At 68.1% G+C, this 19,058-nt stretch overlaps 2 protein-coding genes across 2 annotated transcripts; one reads left to right on the top strand and one right to left on the bottom strand.

Moving 5' to 3' along the window:
* The first annotated feature begins 3,462 nt into the window (after nt 1-3,462).
* Nucleotides 3,463-11,905, top strand: RASL10B (RAS like family 10 member B). Its single transcript, XM_067309521.1, has 4 exons — nt 3,463-3,533; nt 6,243-6,605; nt 9,355-9,479; nt 9,900-11,905. The coding sequence occupies exons 2-4, from the start codon at nt 6,390-6,392 to the stop codon at nt 10,168-10,170; spliced, it is 612 nt and encodes a 203-aa protein (XP_067165622.1). The 5' UTR covers nt 3,463-3,533; nt 6,243-6,389; the 3' UTR covers nt 10,171-11,905.
* Nucleotides 11,906-14,494: 2,589 nt separating this feature from the next.
* Nucleotides 14,495-18,703, bottom strand: GAS2L2 (growth arrest specific 2 like 2). Its single transcript, XM_067309932.1, has 6 exons — nt 18,346-18,703; nt 17,641-17,879; nt 17,445-17,552; nt 17,036-17,132; nt 16,165-16,450; nt 14,495-15,569 (listed from the first exon to the last, which is right to left on the bottom strand). Exons 1-6 carry the CDS (start codon nt 18,701-18,703, stop codon nt 14,495-14,497), a joined length of 2,163 nt encoding a protein of 720 aa, XP_067166033.1.
* Between the last annotated feature and the right edge of the window lie 355 nt (nt 18,704-19,058).

Genomic DNA, 19,058 nt, shown 5'->3' with positions numbered 1-19,058 from the left:
CCCCAGGCTCCCAGGGCCTGGGGGTGGCAAGTATCAGCACTTCGTGCCCTGCGAGGGGGTGTCTCTGCGTTAGAAACCAATGGATGTGGCCAGTGGCCCCAGTGAGGGATTGGTTCGGGGTCAGCTGTGCTGCCATCGCCTCTCTTCATAGATTCCCAAGGTGTCTGGGCTGGTCCTGGGCGTCCCGTCCCCCTCCTGAGCTCTGCGGCGACTTGCCCCTGCCTGGGGACTTGGGGCTGCGCAGCCCTGCATCAGCGCTGCAGCCTCTCCTCCTCCTCCTCCCCTGCTGCAACTGGCTGGGCATTGATGTCCTCGGGTCTCTCCACTGTCACCATCAAATACGGGAGCTGGAAAGTGTCTTTGCATTTTGCCACTTGCTTTAAGAGGGGGAAAACCCCGGCCAGCGGCAGCGCACTGCGCGCTGGAGCTAAAATAACCTCTCGTTCCTCCCGCGTGCCACTGTCCCCTTGGTGTCCTGCGGGCGAGACGAAAGGTTTATCCCTCCTCCTCGCTCCGTCAGGGGCTCCCAAGTGAGAAATAGGGTTTTTCCCGCTGTTCTGGATTTGGAGGCGCGCTTGCACCCCTATGAACGGGGCCAGGCTCACCCGGGCCATGCTGCACCTTGCAAACTGGCTTTGCTTCCTTGGCATCAGGCCTCGGGGGCTGCAGGCCCAGGGGAGCTGAGTGACCCCGCGGGCTGGGACGGGCCGTCACCGCGGCCTTCCCCAGCCCCTGCTCCCCGCCGTGCCCGCGCCGCGGGGCTGGCGCCTTCCCGGGGTTTCGCCTCCTGGGCGGCCTCTCCAAAATCACTGCGGCTCCCGACGGCCTCGTGCACATCCTGATCCGTGTGCATCCCCCGGGGCGGATGCTCGTCCCTATGGCCCCTGCGGGGAGCCCCGGGGCACCAGGAAGGACTGTCACCTCCCGAGCCGGAGCCGTTCCCTGTCGGCAGAGCCCCAGGAGGCAGCGGGGGACCCAGGACCCACCCGGCAGAGGAGGGGAAACGAGAGCACCAAAACAAGGCTCAGGGCCTGCTCCTTCACCCCAGCACCCGGCAGGGCACCGCCAGGGAAGGGGGAAGCGCCGGGTGCCTGTGGCCAGCCCGGGCAAGGCGCCGGGGAGGTGGGTTTGCACCAGCTTCCCCCGGCAGCTGCCGGAGCGAGCGAGTTTCCTGGGCGTTAAGGGACAAAATCAGGTGACAGCAGGTCCCCGAGCCAGGATGCAGCAGGTCCCTTCGGGTGCTTCGCTCCCCGGGAGGGAGAAGCGGAGCAAGGGGAGAGGCAGGGACCTGCCCGGGGGCTGGAGGCTGCGGCAGAGGCAGGTGCCGATGGCAGCTCCCCGGCTCCCGCTGTGCCCTGTCTTTCCCCACCGTTGCCTGCGTGCCAGGATGCAGGAGCTCTTCCACGGCCAATTTTATGTTTGCGGCTGCCTCATCTCGCTGAGGCTGGGATCATCCTTCCAGACACGGGGGACGCGCCACGGTCCAGCGCTGCTCCCTTCCCCCCCCCCCCCCATCATCTATAAAATTTCACAAACAAAACTGCAAGAGCATCTTGGAGGAAACTGCTAAAAATAGCCCAAGGCAGGGCTGGAGCCTGAATTGTGCAGGCAAGTTCACGTGCAGCCGGCATCTCTGCCCTTTCCCAGAAATATTGCAGGTTGCTTTATGGAAATGCTGGGAAATGATGCTAAGGGCTTATGTAAGACCAGCAGCATCTAGGACTGGTCCTAACCCACCGTGAGCTCAGGGCACCTAAATGCTTCCCCAGCAGTGCGCGTCAGGAAGCTCCGCAGGGAAATAAGCCCCAAATCTCGGAAAGTCTGGATGTAATGTGGGACAAAGAGAAAGGGGCTGTAAATCCCTTCTCCTGCCATGGATCTCAGCCCCAGATGTGGTGCAGAGCAGCGCGAAGGCTGCTCTGTGCTTCGTGGGGCCGAGTTCGCCATCCCCTTTCCCCGGGGAAGGAAGAGGCTGGCATGGAAATTTCCGCTGGTTCCCCAGCCTGGGCTCCGGGCATCTCCCACTGGAGCGGCCGATGCCGCTCCCCATCCCTGGGGGAGCTAGGGGGGACGTGCAGCCCCTCAAGCTTGACCAAGACGATGATTTTCCCGGCCAAGGGTGATGACAAGGTTGGGGGGAGCCTGGCCATGCCGTGGCTGGCGTTCGGGCTCTGCCATGTCCAGCGCTTGGTGGCACAAGGGAGACTGTAGGAGAGCATGAGCACAGCCAGGTCACCGGAGATGGGCCGCTCACCCCGGTGCTTCCCGGCATTGCAGCAAGCCGGAGCAGGATTCAGCAGCCTGCTTTGAGGAGCAGGGAGGCACAGGGAATCCTTCGGCAGCCTCTCGTGGGACCCCCCAACCACGCTCCCCGGAGATGTGCCATCAGCTTCTTCCTCAGTGTCTGGCATGCAGGTAAGCGCTTGGTGCTGGGTGCCCCCAAAACACAGGTGCTGCAGCACGAATGTCCCTCCCTTGGCGTGTCCCTCTCCACGTGGACCTGAGAGCATCCCCCCATCGCGATTCTCGTGAAAGCAGGTGCAGGGAAGCCCGCCCCACCAGGTGGACCAGAGCCTGGAGGTCTCCAAGGGCCTCTGTGCTGCGCAGCAGGGAGGTTAAGTGATGTGCCCAAGAGCGAACAGAGCAGCAGTGTCGGGGGGGGGGGGGGAAGGCTCTCCGAGGGGGTCCTGCCTTCCTCCCCCAGAGCAGTCAGGCCCCAGAGGGCTCACGCACTGTGTCTGTGAGGATGCAGATGCTGCTGGGCACTGGGGAAAGAAAGGGTGACGGTGTTGCACCCAGCACATTGCAGGGGGGACATGGGAGGACCCTTCCCCATCAGCACCTCTCCAGAGACCCCGAAGAAGCCCGTGGCCCTCCTGCCGTCCTGTCACTCAGCCCGGGCAGCACCCGCATCCCCCTCACCCGGGCAGCGCCTGCTTCCCTCCCCCCAGGCAGTGCCTGCACCCCTCCCCGGGCATTGCTGACACCCCCGGGCATTGCATCCCGCCCTCCCCGGGCACTGCCTGCACCCCTGGGCGCCTTGCCTGCGCCGCCGAGCATTGCCTCCCTCCTCTGCCGGGCACTGCCTGCACCCCTCCCACCCGGGCAGCGCCTCCAGCCCTGCCTGGGCATTGCCCGCACCCCCCACCCCCGGGCCGTGCCTCCCCCCGGGCCGTGCCTCCCCCCGGGCCGTGCCTCCCCCCGGTCCGTGCCTCCCCCCGGGCCGTGCCTCCCCCCGGCCGTGCCTCCCCCCGGGCCGTGCCTCCCCCCGGGCCGTGCCTCCCCCGGCCGAGCCGCCGGAGCGCGGCGGGCTTTGCGACCCAGCGGCGCGGCTGCAATCCCAGCCCGGCGCCCCCCCGCCGCCGCCCGGCACCTCCGGCAGCCCCGCGCCGGGCCGGGCTGGGGCTGGGGCTGGGGCTGGGGCCGGGGCCGGGGCCGGGGCCGGGGCTCTGCAGCGGGGCCGCCCGCCCCGCCGCGGCCGGGCTCGCCGCATGGCACCGCCGGGCACGGGCGGCGCGGGCAGCGGCCGCAAGGTAGGGGGGCGCCGGGGCCGGGGCCGGGGCCGGGGCCGGGGCCGGGCGGCGGAGCGCCGAGCGCCGGGGCGAAGTTGCGGCGGGGCGGCCGCGGGCAGCGGCGAGCGCGGCGCGGCGGGGCGGGGGGCGCCGGGGCGGCCGCGGGGACAAAGTTGAGCCCGGCGCCCGCCGCTGCCCGGCGCCGCGCTGCCGAGCCCCGGCCCGCTCCGGAGCTGCCCCCGGGCGCTGCCAGGCTCGCGGGGGGCGGCGGGGGGGGGGCGGTTTCGGGGCCTGGGCGGCGACACGCGCGGCGGCCGGGCCCACCCGGGCGCCCACCCGCGACGGGGGGTCGGCGGCGCGGCGGGATGCGGCGGCCCCCGCGGGGGCGGAAGGGCCGGGGAGCCGCCGCCGGGGCCGGGGCCGGGGCCGGGGCCGGAGCGCGGAGCTTGGATTTCGGCGGGGCGGCCAAGGTCGCGCCGGGAGCCTGCGGGGCGGCGGCGGCGCCGGGGCAGCGGAGCATCCTGCCGAGCGGCCCCGGCCCCAGCCCCAGCCCCAGCCCCAGCCCCGCCGCCGCCGCTGCCGCGGGCGGAGAGCTCGGCCTAGCGGCTGAGCGCTCCCGAGCCCCGGCCCCGCTCCGGCCCCGCGCCGCCGCGGCGACCTCGGCTGACTCGCCCGCTCCCTGCCTCAGTTTCCCGCGGCCGTTGACCAGCGCCGGGCGCCTGTGCAGCCCCCGGGGCCAAGCCATCGGGGCACGAGTCCGCTTCCCCTTCGCTTTTTGCCGTGCGCCAGCCGGGGCCTGCCAGCCGGCTCCCCGCAGGGCCACGTGCAGCCCCCATGGGCCGCCTGGGGCTTTGGGCCCTCGGCACCGCGCTGCAATGCAGGGCGACCTACGCGGGTGGCCGGGTGTCTCTGCTGGAGGAGCGAGACCCCGGCATGACTCGTGCGCCCCATTTCCCTGCGCATGGCCTCGGAAATGCTCCCGGCTGCTGGGGCCGGGACCCCGGGGCTGAGCAGGTCCCCGAGGGCGTTGCGGGGCAGCAAGCACCCGGGGGGCCCCGTCCCGTCAATGCAGCATCCCTGTTTTCCCCGGTCCCCTCTCGGCTTCGAGTGCAGCGATGGCCCCGGTCCAGTGCACCCTGTGGCAGGAGCCCCGCGACCGGGTGCTCCCTAGGGCGAACGGCCCCCACCAGAGCACGCAGAACAGGGGGTGTCAAACCTGCCGCTTTCCAGCAGCTCGGGGAACGGTCCTCTGCGCTTTAGGGTTGTTTTTCAGAGACAGTGGAAGTGACCGTCAAAAGCGTCCGCTCCGCGGTGGGATAAAGCAAAAGCCAGGTCCTAGTGATGGGAGAAACTAAAAGCAGGACCAGCCCCATTGACCTCGCTCTTTCCCTGCTCCCGAGGGCTCCCGCACGGTGTTCCCAGTGGTCTGTTTGCAGCTGGGGAAACTGAGGCGCGGGAGAAGCCCAGGAGGAGACGGCCGGCCCCGCGGGGAGCAGGAGCGCGCGCCTTGCCGCGGGGCTGCGGCGTGAGGACGCGCCCCGTCAGCTGCCTCGGAAATTAGCCTCCATCAAGTTAATTGCCAAACCGCTCGAACCCTGAAATTAAACATTAAAGCTGTCACTCGCAGGCGCGGAGAGATTCCCCCCCTCCCGGCAAAAGGCAATTCTGCCTGTCCAAGCAGAGGGGAAGATGGATTCCCCAGCGTGGGATGGCGCTGGAGCTGCTCCTGGCCCCATCCTCTGCTCCCAAACGTGCTGGGAGCCGGGACCAGCCCCGGGACGGACCAGCCGGGCAGCGGCTCTCCCTCCTCCCTGGAGCACGAGGCCTCAGAGCGAGCAGCCCTGGCCATCCCCGAGGGCTCTCATGCCCCAGGGGCCGTGGCACTGGCAAGTCCCCGGGCCGGGCCGGGCCACCAGCGCGGTGCAAGCCCTGAGCTGCGGGATGGTCCCTCTTGCAGGAGGTGTCCTTGCTCTCGCTGCGGCCTGGCCCTTTCCTTCATCCCCGCTGCCTGCGGGGTGCCGAAAGGGCTGAGCGCGTCTCCCTGGGGCTCCAGGGCCTGCCGAGGACTTTGGAAAGGGCTGGAGCAAAAAGAAAACCTAAAGAGAAAAAAAATCCCCCAGGTCCCAAACCTGTAGAAAACTCTCCTGCCCGGAGAGCAGCCCCGTTGCTTAGCACGGGCCGTCCCGGGCGCTGCTGGCCTGAGGTGGCCCCAGGGCCACCGAGACGCTGCCATCCCTCAGGGGCTTGCGGCGAAGGGACCGTCTGCCCCGGCCGGTACCAAGGTCCCCTTAGCCGGAGACCCCATCCTGTCCCGGGATGGGGAGAGGCACCAAAGGGACACTGGATCCTGGGAAGCAGGAGGGTGCCCGTGCTGAGGGCCAAGTGGGAGGAAAGGAGGGAGATGGACAGGAGCGTGCTGGTCCTTGGCGTTCGATGGCTTTTTAGAAAACTTGGGTGAGGACCTTCCCGCCAGACTTGGGGCAACATTTGCTCAAATCCTGGCTCTCCTTGGCTCTGAAGGGTGGGAACCTTGGAGAGGGACCCCCAGGCCTCACTGTGCCAAGGCCCATCCCGGGAATGGGATGGGGATGGGGAATGCTCCTGGCTCCCAGAGGACAGATGTAACCCTCTTCCCTGCTTGGAAAAGCGTTGCCTGAAGCCTTCACTGCCGAGGGGTCTGGCAGGGGGCATCCAACAGGGGATCTGACCCGCTTCTCCTTGCTCCTGCAGTGAAGAGCCGGCTCGAAGGGGAGATGCGTCCTGAATGGGGCTGACCCCCCCGCCGCGGGAATATGCAGCCTCGGCGCCGCGGGGGCAGCAGCAGGGCAGCGGACGGCGGGCGCGAGCAGCTGGCCACCCCGCGCGGCGCCGGCCGGCATGGTGACAACGTTCAAGATTGCCGTGCTGGGAGCCCAAGGGGTGGGGAAGAGCGCCATCGTCCGCCAGTTCCTCTACAACGAGTTCAGCGAGGTCTGCGTGCCCACCACGGCCCGCCGCGTCTACCTGCCCGCCGTGGTCATGAACGGCCACGTCCACGACCTGCAGATCATGGACTTCCCGCCCATCACGGCGTTCCCGGTGAACACCCTGCAGGTAGGTGAGCCGGGCAGTGCCGGACCGGCCGAGCTGCCGGCTCGTTCCTAAAGGAGAAGTTCAATCGTGGTGGTCTTCCAGGTTGGAGGTCCTCACGGCTGTCACCAGTGGGCTCCCGCTGCCACAGGCTGGGGGGTTTTGCTCCGGGTTCCTCCAAGCGTGGTCATCTGGGGATGCTTTCCCCCTTGGGGTCAGGGCTTGCCTGCTAAGAGCCCGTGCTGGAAGGGAGACGCCGGGGACAGGGAGGTTTCCCGCGGGAGGCTGTGTTTCCCGGCCGGCTGCCTGGCTGGGGCTGCTCGCCCCGTTTTGGTGGTGTGCCGGCAGCTCGCGGCGTCCCGGCTGGCAGCGGGTCGGTGCTGCTGCGGCCGATGCCAGCGCAGTGCCGGCTTGGGCATGGCTGGGAGCAGTGCAGCCCGGCTTGTCTGGATGCTGTTTCCGGCTCCGTCGGAGATGGGGCTTGCAAGGGGCGAGGGGAGCACGGCCAAAGCGTTTGGGTAAAAATCACAGGTTTCTGCAGAGTCCGAGCCTGAAGCAGAGGTTTTAATCGCGGAAAGCCTGCGGTCGGGGCTGGCCCCTGCCCGGTGCTGAGTGGTGCCCAGCACCTGGGGGCGCGCGCTGGCCTTGGCTTCGCAGCGGGGGAAACCGAGGCGCAGGCGGGCGCGCTCCGCTGCCTCCTCCCAACCTTGCCGTGCGCGGGGCTGGGAAAGGGGGGTTTTGCTGGTGCCGCAGCTCCGTCCCGGGGACGCAGGTAAAGCCGAGCAGTGCGTGGCCATGGGGGAGGCAGCGGCGTTGCCGACCCGAGTCCCCATCAGCCTGGATGCTCCCGGCTTGCGGAGGGCGAGCAGAGGGGCTGGGATGTGCCTGGACGGGGCTGCGGATGGGGCCGATCCCGGCAGGATGCGGACTCTGGCAGCCGCGGTGTCACCACGGTGGCCAGGGCAATGCCACCGGTGATGGCATCTCCGCCAGGGCTGGGACCTCTTGTCTTTTTAATCAGTATAATTACACCGCTGCCGCGCCTGGGGGGGGACAGGTTATGTTTGGCCTCGTAGCGCTCCGCGTTCCCCCGAAGCCGCCGGGGAGGAGGCGAAGCGAGCGCACCAGGGGAGAGGAGGAGGTTTGAAAATTAACCAGCGTGTGCCGGGAACGAAAGGTCAGCGAGAGAGACGGCCCGAAATAGCAAGGGGTAATTTATTGACACGGCAGACGAGGCGCACAGCCTCAATTAACGCCGTGCCTCGCTGCGCGGGAGAGGGCGGGCGCCGGGAACAGATGGAGGTTTCCCAGGAAGAGGGGATGGTCGGAGAGTTATCCCGGAGCGGGAGAGGAAGGGGTGGGAAGGGAGGGAGGGAAACAGGCCCGGAGGAACCAGGTGGGGTCTCCTCGTGCCTCGCCTTCCTCCTCCTCCTCCTCGCCAGCGTCGCCACCCAACCTGATCAACCGGGAAGGCGTCGGAGCAAGCCGTATCCCAGCGTCGTCTCCCGCCGTAATAGCGGCGATACGTTAATCTCCCAGGTGTATCGTAGGTGGTAACCTAAGCCGCTGCCGCTGTATTCATCTTTATCTCTCCGATAACCAGGCTCGAAGCGTCGCCTTGTCGTTTCCGCGTTGCGCCAGCTCCCATCCCTGCGCCGCCCTCGGGCCGCCTGGGCTGCAGGGGCGCCCGAGCGAGGCCGGAGGAACGGTCCCATCTGCAGTGTCCCGCAGTCCCAGGTCTTCTCGTTCTGCCTCATTTCTGAAGACCATGAACTTAAAAGAGTGATTCACCGTATTTTAGTGGCTGGCTCAGGGAGAACTGATTCACTTTCCCCTTTGTGCATTTTCCCACTCTCCGGTCGAGGCTGGAGAGCGATTTTTGTGGTGCCTCCTGCACGTGCCGTGACTCCCCTGTGTCACTGCAACCTTAACACAGCCCGGAGAGGAGGTGAACAGACCCCCCCTTCACTCGCTGCCGCCGCTCGGCTGCGGAGGCACCGGCGGGCGGCGGGCCGGGGGGGCGATTCGCACTGCGGCAGGGTCCCCGGCGCCACGGCTCTGTGCCGGAGAGGGGACCTGCCTGGGACGGCATCCGTAGGGGCGACCCCTCCTCTCCCCCGCTTGGCCTTGGGGCCGAGGCGCTGCTGGCCCCCCGCCCCCCCCCGGGCCGCTGGGTCGCCTGGGGGAGCCGCGCGTCGAGCGGACTCGCCTCGGGTGCGGGCCTGCCGGTTTAGGGGAGAAATAGCTAAAAGCGGGGCAGTTTTCCACTCCCACAGCATGCAAAAAATTTGGCCTGCCAGGGCCAGGCTCTGAGCTCGTGCACGTCTCGGCGCCCTGCTCACCGCCTCAAAACCCAGGGGACATCACTAATTAACAGACCTAATTAGCGGCTCCTGGAGGGTGACGCTTTCTACACGGAGGCTTTCCCTGCGCAGACGCTGCCTGCGGCACAGGACCGCGTCCAGCCCGTCCGCCCAGCTCCATTTAACGTGCCTTCAGGCCACTGCACGTTCGGCAGGCTTTAATCCTCGCTCAGGAAAGGAATTGGGACTGACAAATCCCTTTATCCGTCCCCTGGATTAATGGGGGAGAAAACAATCTCGGGAGATGCAGGGGAATTGCTGGAGGCCAGAGCCTGCCAAAGGGTTTTCCCCCTCCCCGGAAAACGTGCCGGTGCCGCAGCATCTCCGACGGGGCCGGCCCCAGAGCGGTGCAGGGCATCCCGGGGCACCGCGGGCCCGAGCAAGGATTGACCCCTCTCTGCACCTTGCAGGAGTGGGCGGACGTGTGTTGCAGGGGGCTCCGGAGTGTCCATGCCTACATCCTGGTCTATGACATCTGTTGCTTTGACAGCTTCGAGTACATCAAAACGATCCGACAGCAGATCCTGGAAACGAGGTACGCGCCGCGCGGTCCCGAGCCCGCGGAGGCGTCTCCGGTGCCGGGCAGCTCGGCCCTCCCCAGCGCGCGCCCGCTCTCACCCAGCCCTTTGCAGAGCAGGGAGCCCAACAGCTACAGCAAAACCCAAGGCGAGGGCAGAGCATGTGCCACCAGGACGGTATTGCGAGTGGGCAAGGCAATAGCTGTCTGGAGAGCAGCTTTGGCCAGAGCTGAGCATGGGTGGAGGCCATGAGGAAGGGTGAGGGAAGGGCGTTTGCCTGGCACGCACCTCTCTCTGCTGAAAGCAGCTGAGGTGCCACCAGGACCCAGTCTGGGGTGGGCTGGGGTTCATGGACCGGCCCAGGAAGCAGCAGGATGGCCAGGACTAGCTCTGCTCTAGTCCCCTTCTCTCCTCCTCCAATGTTCTTCTATTTGCAGGGTCATTGGCACTTCCGAGACCCCCATCATCATCGTGGGCAACAAGCGGGACCTGCAGAGGGGCCGGGTGATCCCCCGCTGGAACGTCTCCAACCTGGTGAAGAAGACGTGGAAGTGCGGCTACATCGAGTGCTCGGCCAAGTACAACTGGCACATCCTCCTGCTCTTCAGCGAGCTCCTGAAGAGCGTGGGCTGCGCCCGCTGCAAGCACGTCCACACCACCATCCGCTTCCAAGGGGCCTTGCGCAGGAACCGATGCACCATCATGTGAGACCTCCCGGGCCCCCCGGCCCTGACCCAGCGCCTCCGGGCTTCGCTGCCCGTCCCACGCCAGCCTCCATGGAGCCGAGGGACAGCAGGAGTGGAGGACGGGCCACCGCTGGGATGAAATACTGGGACGGGACGCCTGGTACTGCACGGGGGACGGCGATGCCATAGGTAGCGAGGGGTGAGGATGGACCTCGGCTAAATCTGCGGACCCCAAGGCCTCCCCCTTCCTCCCAGTGCTTGGGGCCAGCACTGTGCAGATGTGGGTTGTATCTTTGCCATGCCTGAAGTGCTGCTTGGCACCGGTGGGGTGGAGCAGACGTCTCGGATAGTGCCCACAGGGTGGCCTTGGGCTGCCCCGGCTGGTCCTTGGGAGATGCTTGCGGAGAGGGACAGCCCTGAAGTTGTCCTGTAGACCTCAAATTCCTACACTGATGTTCTCCACCGTGTCCCTGCTCCTCGCCAGCCTGAGCTGGTCACCTCCGGTGGCTCCCTGCTGCCCTTGGCCAGTCCCGGGCACCTGGCCACGGCGGCACGGCCGTTCAGTTCCCCGCTCGAGAAAATGCCGGTTTTCCCCCCACCAGCTCCTCTTCTCCGGCCTGGGCTTCCTCCAGCTCCTGCTTCGTCTTTCTGCCCCCTCGCGCCCCGGGTGGCCACGTCGCCGCCGGTCTGTCCTCTGCGCCGCTCCCCGACCCGCTCCCCGCTGCGCCGGACGGCCGTCGCGCGGGGCCCCGCTGCAGGTCTCCCTCCCCGCCGCTTTGGCTTTAGCCCGTGTCCCTGACCTGCCCCGGAGCAGCCTCTCCTGCCGGAAAAAATATCCTGGCCCCCGTGGCCCGGTGCAAGCCAGCGGCCCCGTTTGCCTCCGCCGGAGCCGGCGCTTCTCCCCGCGGAGGCCGGAGCAGCCGCCGGCATGAACGGGCTCCCGTCTGTTTGCTGGCTTTGATTTCCAGCCAGAATTTCTAGACGACACCAAGCCAGGAATAAAAAAGGAGAGGCGGACGCCCCTGGGAAACGCTCGCGCTTTCCCACCTCTCCCCCTTCCCGGAGCCGTGCAAAGCGCCCCCATTTCCCTGAGCTCAGCCCTTTCCCAAAATCTCGGTCTAAGCCCCCCCGGCGGCGGCGGCGGCGTGCCGGCGAGCGCCCCTTCCCGGTGCCCGCGTCCCCTGCTTCTGCTCCGCTCTCGCCAGGGAAGCCCTGTCCTCCCGCCGGGGGCGTTTCGAGCTCCGGCTAATCTCCAAACGCTCCCGGCGGTGCCACCGCCGGCCCAGTGTCGCCCCTGCGGCCTTGCAGCGGGTTTCCCGGGAAAAGTACCCGATTTCTACCTCTTGTCCCGGGCTGAGCATGCTGCTGGCGGAGGTGGCAGAGCTGCGAGGGCTCCCGGTGGGAGGGGAACCGCTGGGACAGAAGGGAGCGAAGCTGCTGGAAACGTCTCTCCCCGGTGGAAATGCCTCTGCCCTCTTGGCAGTTGCTCCCCTCTATTAGCGATGCCTCTCACCCCCGGCCTGGCAAAGCGTCCCGGCGCGTCCCAGCGCGTCCCAGCGCGTCCCAGCGCGCACCGCTTTGCCCGGCGGATGCGGCTCGGGGGGCCGCGTGGGCCCGGCCAGCCCCTGCCCCGCCGCCGCCCGGCCGCTGGACACGGAGACACCCTCCGGAGCCGTCGGAAATTGGAGCTGCATTTCCGCCCCTCGTTTGTAATTCCTGATGGGAAAGTGAGCCTTTTTCTCTTCTTTCTTTCTCCCCCCCCCTCGATCTGTTCGTTTGTACACCAGGCAGTCGGCTCATCCGCTGCTTTTTCTCTACGGCAAAGTACGGACCGAGCTAGCAAGTGCGAGGCCGGGGGGGGGGGGGGGGGGGTCGTAGCTCGGGCTTTGGCGCGACGGCCCCCATCGCTTCGCCCGCCGTAGCGAACGGCAGGGAAAGGCCGCGAGGGAGGCCGGGTCGGTCTCCCGCAAACCCAGCACCGCGATTTCGGCTGTAGGAACGAGGGATGCAAGTGTTCAAGTCCCCTAAAAGGGAAGCAGGCCGAGCACCCGCTATTCGGTCCCCGCTCACAGGTTTCCATTTAACTCCTGGTAACACTTTCTATTAAGAGTACCTAAAACCGCACGCCAGCGCGGTGCATTTTTACGGCCCCGGCCCTGGACCGCTGCTGCCGAGGGCATGCGATGGGTCCCCGCGCTGCAAAAAACCGAAGGAAAAGGAGCAAGGGGTGGGGGGAGCCCGGGTCCTTCCAGGTCGGGGTCCCGGACCCGGCACGGAGGATCAGACGTCCCGTGCTTCGCTGCAGCCCGTCCCAGCGTCTTCAGGATTTAGCAACACGCGTAAGTCCACGTTATTGCCCTCTTGCTAGCTTTATCCCCCCGAGTTGTTTGGTAAGGAAACTCCCTGGTAAATGCTAAGAATAAAGCATTTATGAAGTGCTCTGATGTATACATATCAACGACTAAGCCAATACATTGTTTGTTATAACCCGGTAGCCTGCAGTTTATAGCACAATTAGTTACAGGTTTTTATAGCATCTATTTAGTATTTTGAAAGAAAAAAGGTTATAAATACAATTGTTATATTCTACTGTACTTTATAGACAGAGGAAGTTATATTAGTAATAAGAATACTCGCCGCTTAGATAGCGTTTCCCAGCTCCCGGGAAAATGGGGGCTACAAAGACGTATTTCCCAGGAGGGTGTAGTGCCGATGGGTATTTCCAGGCAGGGAAAGCGGGGCCGGAGGTTCAGCGCGGCCGCGGACCCACGCGCGTGGGAAGGGCCGGAGCCAAACCACATCGGTCCCTTCTGCAGCGTCCCGTAACCGCATGGGCAGCGGCAAATGAACTGCCTTGCCCCCCCCCTTCCCAGAGATATACCCTTAGTATAAAGTGTTACCGCTCTCGAAACACGGCCGTAGCCCCGCTACGCGTTTCCTCGCTCAACTCTACTTCCACAGCCAAAAAACCCCCCTTTTCCCTGAGCGCCGGCGAGGGCCCGTTTTCGCCCCGTGCAGCTGATGCCGGCGCGGGAACGGTGCAGCCCCCGCGGGGTTTTCCTGCGCCCGGCCCGGCGTGCGCCAGGCTTTCCTGCGCCCGACTTGCCTTTCCCCTTGGATTTCTTGTCGGAGGGTCCCGAGGTGTCCGCCCAGCCTGTGACACACTGCACCCTGGTATTTGAAATCGAATTAAAATCAGGTCTGTTCCCCCTTGTTCTGTACCCGGCTCGCTCTCTTCGTTGCTTGCGGCGCCTGATTGCTCATGGCTGGTCCCGGGGAAGCGGCCGGAACGGTTTGGGGAGCGGGATTGGCTTCTCCTCCGCAACAGGGCTGTCGTTCCCGGCAGGGCCTGCTCTCTGTGGAAGGCTCCCCCTGTCCTCTCCTCCATGGATTTGACTTAATCCTGTTCTGGAAATCCCGTCTCTGTTGGTCCATGCGGGGATTTCTTAGGGAAGGCAGTTGCTGCCTGCGAACAGCTCATCCCTGGGCTCCTTGAACAAGCCGGGACTCCCTGCGGCATCGAGGGAGCGGTTGCCCTGTCCCCACCGGCGCAGAAGCGATGCCGGAGGAGGTTTTGCACGGACGCTCCCTCCCCTGCACGGACACTGGCTGGTTAGGGAGATCGGAGCCGGCTCAAACAGCCGAAGCAGCCCCGAGCGATGGGCCAGCCCCCGGGGGGCTGCTTGGCTCCCCGGGCACAACTCCCAGCCGAGTGTTTTGCTCCCACAACTCGGAAAGTCTCCTTGAATCCCGTGTGAATGCTGGGTGGAGAAGAGGCCGCCTCGCGCTCCACGGCGCGGAGGAAAGGCAAGGCTCGCCGAAACCCTGGGCAGCCCCGGGGCCGACCGCAGCCGGCTCCGAAATGCGGTCCGAGCAGGGCAGCAAGGACCCAGGGCAGCGTTTCTGCTTGCTGTGATGCCCTGAGCAAATCAAACGGATTCACACACATTTGTTAAGGTTTTTGGTGCTGTAGGTGTCATTAGTTCCATTACACAGACAGGGAAAACTGAGGTACGGAGCGGTTTATGCATTTGGATGCCAGGGACTGACAGTTCCCGCTTTGCCCTGGCAGCCCGGCTCTCCTCCTCGCCCCTCCATAAGGTGCCTCCTTCTCCCCATTTGCAACTTTGAGCCCGATCCCTCCTCCCACATCAGTAAGAGGGCGACGGCGTAGGTGCGAGGTGACCTACGAGTCCAGAAAGGAAACCCGCTGCAAAGGGCGGGCTGCAACGCCGAAGGGGCCGGGAGCGAGCCGGTGGCGCTGCGCCCGTCTCCCGGGGACCAGCACCCCGGGGCGCCCCGGCCTCGGGCAAACCTGACGCGGCGGCTCGCCGGGCGCCGTGCCGTCAGACCCAGGCCTCCTCCTCCTCCTCCTCCTCCTCCTCCTCCTCCTTGGTGCCGTCCTCGGCGAGCCGGGCGGCCGGCGGGGGCTTGGCGGCGGGGCGGCCCCCGGGGGGAGCGGGCCACGGCGGGGCCGGGGCGCGGGGCTGCCGGCGGCCCCCGGCCGGGCGCCCCAGCGGCGTGGGGATGCGCGAGGGGCGCTTGCCGGGCCGGTGGTCCCGCCGGGGCCGCACCTTGGGGCGCAGCTTCAGCTTGTAGATGGAGGGCACGCGGGCGGGCTTCCGCAGGCACCGCCGGGGCTTCGCCGGCGGCCGGGGGCTCCCGGGGGGCACCGCGACCTCGCCGGCCGGCCCCCCGCACCGGGCCGTGCCCTGGGCTCCCAGCCCCTCCAGAGCCGCCCTGCCGGCTGGGAGCGCAGCGAGCCCTGGCGCAGCTTTGGGGGGGATTTTTGCAACCCAGCCGCTCAGCTCCACGGGGCGCAGGGGCTGCCGGCCCCGGCAGAGCTCCTCCACGACGCTGGCGTAGCACCCAGGCCGCTCGGGTGCCCCGTCGGGGGTGCAGGCGCCGCTCCGGCGTGGCCCCGTGGGACATGCCGGCCGGGGGTTTGGTGGCCGGGTGCCACTGGCTGCAGTGGGGCCGCAGCGGGGCTGGACTTCACCGCCCGCGCTCCCCTCCGGATCATGGTTTCCCTCCGGATGGTGGTTTTCCCAATTTCCCTCCGGACGGTGGTTTTCCCGGTTTCCCTCCGGACGGTGGTTTTCCCGGTTTCCCTCCGGATGGTGGTCTTCCTCCGCGGCCACCCCCAGCACCCTCATGTTGGCCAGGATCTCCTCCTCCAGGCTGCGGTAGAGCGCCCGCTCCCGCGCCGTGGACCCCCACGCCGGCTCCGCCGAGCAGCCCCGGGGCACCGGGCTCCGGCGGCCGTGGGGGCCAGCGACGCCCCCCGCCGTGGGCTCCCGCGGGCTGGCGGCCGGGCGGCCTCGCTGGGCTCCCGCCCCGGTGCAGCAGCCGGGTGGGAAACGGGCCGGGGGGGTCTGGGGGCGGCAGGCGGCGGCGGCGGCTTTGCCGGGGGGCTTGGGGCTGCCGGCGGGTTTGAGGGGCGACGGCGAGCGCCCCCGGCCCAGGGCTCCCCGGCCCCCTTCCAGGGGGCTTTTGCGGGGCGGCGCGGGGCCCCGGGCGTCCTGCCGCGGGGAGGGGGGCAGCGCCGTGACGGGGCTGGGGGCTCGGGCGGCCGCCGGCGCGGCCCCGCCGGGGGGTTTGAGCCCCCCTGCCTGCGGCCGGGCAGCGGGGGCCACGCGTGGGCCTCCTGCCCGGGTGCTTTTTGGCGGTGGCACCGGGGCCCCAGGTGCCGTGCACCCGCCGCGCGCCCTGGGCTCCTGGGGGCTCTGCCCCGGGGTGCCCCCCACCCACCTCCCGCTCGGCACCTCGGGGCCCCCCGTGCCGGGGGCCGGCCGGGATGGGGTGGGTGCCCGGAGCGTCTCCCTCCCCGCCGGCGGCTGCTTCCCCGTGGGGGTGGCCGGCAGCTCCCACGTCCTGCAAGGAGAAGCAGCCGGTGAGGGAGCCGCCGTGCAGCCCTTCGCCCCCGCCATGGGCACCCCCGGCAGGGAGGCCAAAATCGGGGGGGGGGGGGGGGCAGCATGGAAGAGGTGCAAAATGCAGCCGGACCTGCCCTTACCTGCCCGGAGGGGCCCTGCGGGGCTCCGGCGGCTCCCGGCGAGGGCTCGGACCCGGCGGCCTGCCCGAGCCCTCCGGCGAGGGGGACGAGCGGGGCTTGCGGCCGGTGGCCCGGCCGGGGGGCACGTAGGTGCCCCAGGCGACGGGGGGCAGCGGGCTCTGCGAGCGGCTGACCACCACGGTGGGCTGGGGCTGGCTGGAGCCGGCCGCTGGCGGCGCCGGGCAAAGCCGGATCTCGTGCTGCACCGGCCGCTGGGCGCTGCCGGTTTTTAAGGCCTGTTTGTGAGCTGCGGAGAAATCGGGGGGGGGGGGTGTCAGCGCCTGGGGGGACACCGTGCGCTTCCCACCCCGCGAGGAGCATCTGGATCTTTCGCCTCCCAGGCGGCCCGCACTCCAGAGCCGGCGGCCCTGCAGCATTTTCCTAATGGATATTTGGGATAAACGCAGTGGCGCCGAGCGTGGGGAGCGTGGGGAGCGGGGCGAGCAGCGGGTCCCCGGGGCCGTGGCTGCCCCCCATCGCCCCCAGCCCCTGCTCCTTCCCTCTGCTCCGTGCTGTGCTGCCGGGGGATGCTCCAGCCGCCCTGCGGTCCGTGCGACGGCGCGGGTTCGGCCCCGCAAAGGCAGCCTGGTCGTCTCCTTCCCGAAGTCTGCTGTGACCTCTAGCGGCCACCAAAGCCGCCCGGCAAAGCCACCAAGGTGTCCCCAGAGAAGTCAGGAGGCGATTGCATTGCCAAGGCCCCCCCCCCCGCTCCTGCAAACGAGCCTACGCAGCCCTCGGACCCGCTGCAAACCGCCCCCTCACCCCCTCCATCAGCGGCTGGCCCAGGCCCCAGGGCTCCTTCCCCCCGAAACGGCGCCGGGCGGCCACTCACACAGCGAGGTGCAGCGGCACGGGTCGTGCTTGTCCAGGTAGTGCTCCAGCGTGTCCCAGCCGCCGCCGACCCGCACCATGACGTGGCTGCGCAGGATCTGCAAGGAGCCGCGCGCCCGTGAGCCCGCGGAGGCGCGTGCGACGCGCAGGCGGGTTTGCCTGCCCCCCCCGTCCACGGGGTTGGAGCGGGCTGGGGGCTCCCGCTGCTCCGTAAGGCCCGGGCTCCGGCTTGGCCTGGGATGGCAGGTTTTAGCCTGTGCATTTGGACGGTTCCGTCCGTGCAAACGTGCCCACCGGCACACGGAAAACTCCGCGCTGGCCCAGGGCTATTTGCAGACCGAGACATGCCAAAGGCTTTGCCAGAGTGAGCAGCGCCTGCGCCCCGAAAGCGTGGGGCGACGCGGGCTCACCCGGACAAAGATGAGGGTGCTGGAGTCTCCCACGCGGTACTTCCCCTCCGACATCTTGACCATGGCGAACTGCACGGGGCAGGTGCAGCGGCTCACCAGGCGCTGGACCTGCGGGCACAGGGATACGTCCTCACAGGGGCCCCCTTGTCCCCCCCCACCGCCCCCCGGCTCCCCAGCCCCCCGGCGGCCGCCCTACCATCTGGTCCAGGTTCTGGAGGTCCCGGGGTCTCCGAGGGGGCCGGGGCAGTGGGGTCTCCTCCGGCGGCAGGTCCAGCTCCTGGCGCAGCTCCTCCTCGATCTCCTCCTCCATCTGGACGAGGGTCGGGGCGCTCATGCCGAAGCGGGACGCCCGGCGCGCCACCTCCAGCAGGCACAGCACGAAGTTCTTCTCGTTCTTCCTCAGCACCAGGTCCTCCGTCTCGAACATCAGGACCTCTGCGCAGGGGGAGCGGGGAAGGGCAGGGTGGGCGAGGGTGCGAGCAGAAGGGGACGAAGGTCCCCGGTGGAGCCGCGCTGGCTCAGGCCACACCAGCTCGGGGAGGTCGTCCCCGGAGCAGCAACGGGGTGAGCAGGACCTGGCTCGCCGCAGGACGCCTGCCCTCATGGCCTCAAGGACAAGCTCGGGCGGTGCGTGGCAGCGGCGTGTGACCGCATCTGCCCGCTCCATTTCCACTGCCACAGCACGTTTTTGCACCCGAGCAAACGCAGCCACCGCGGCACAGCTGGCTCCAGCCCCGCGGCAGCCGGGGCGGCCAAGCAGCCAGGCGCGCATGGGAAAAACAAAAAAAAATTGGGAATAAAAAGAAAGGGGGGGTGATGCCCAGAGCTGGTGGAGGGGAATTGCACACCCCATGTTGGGGCGGGCAGGCGCCCGGCTCCAGCATCACACCGCGGCTCTCACCTTTGATATCCATCTCCTTCCTGCACCACCGGATGAAGTTGGAGACGTTGTCCCTGGCCTGGAAGGTGCCCGGCTGGGCCGTGTGGTTGTAGGTGACGCCGGCGGCGGGCAGGCGGAGGTGGCGGGCCAGGTCGGGGCAGGCGTGGGCGAACTCGCCGGCCACGTGGGTGACGTTGTTGGCGTGGGAGCAGAGCACGGCCCCCGTCTCCAGCACCTCCACGAAGGTGCCCACCTCGATGTCCAGGGCGTACAGCTCCTTGAGCCACTCGGCCAAGTCCTCCTTCATGGCGTAGAGGTACTCCTCGCTCGACTTGTAGGGGCGGATGCTCCGCTCCGCGGCTCCCGGGATCCCCGACATTTTGCCATAGGAGCCTGGACTGGGAGGGGACAGAGAGGAGAGGGAGCTGGAGACCTCCACGGGGGCCATTCCCGAGCCCACCCCTTGGGAACGCCGCCTTACCCGGCACCGCTTGCTTCCTGCCTCCAGCGCTGCCTCTCACGTGCCCGTCCCGCCGCCGGCGTCCCGTGCCGAGGCCGCCCGTCGGTCCCCGCGTGCCGGCGAGCGCCGCCGCCGAGCCCCTTCTCCGCGCGCGCTGCAAAGCCGCTAGGAGCGACGCCCCCGAGCCCGGCACCCCCTCCTGCCCCCGGGGCCCATTGCCGCGGCGCCGGGACCCGAGCACCCAACCTGCCCCCCGCCGTCGCCCCTTCCCGGG

The sequence above is a fragment of the Apteryx mantelli genome, chromosome 22 (genome assembly GCF_036417845.1).
Source record: "Apteryx mantelli isolate bAptMan1 chromosome 22, bAptMan1.hap1, whole genome shotgun sequence".
Classification (NCBI taxonomy): Eukaryota; Metazoa; Chordata; class Aves; order Apterygiformes; family Apterygidae; genus Apteryx; species Apteryx mantelli.
Note: the sequence above shows the minus strand (reverse complement) of the source record. Positions and strands in the feature narration are given on the sequence as shown.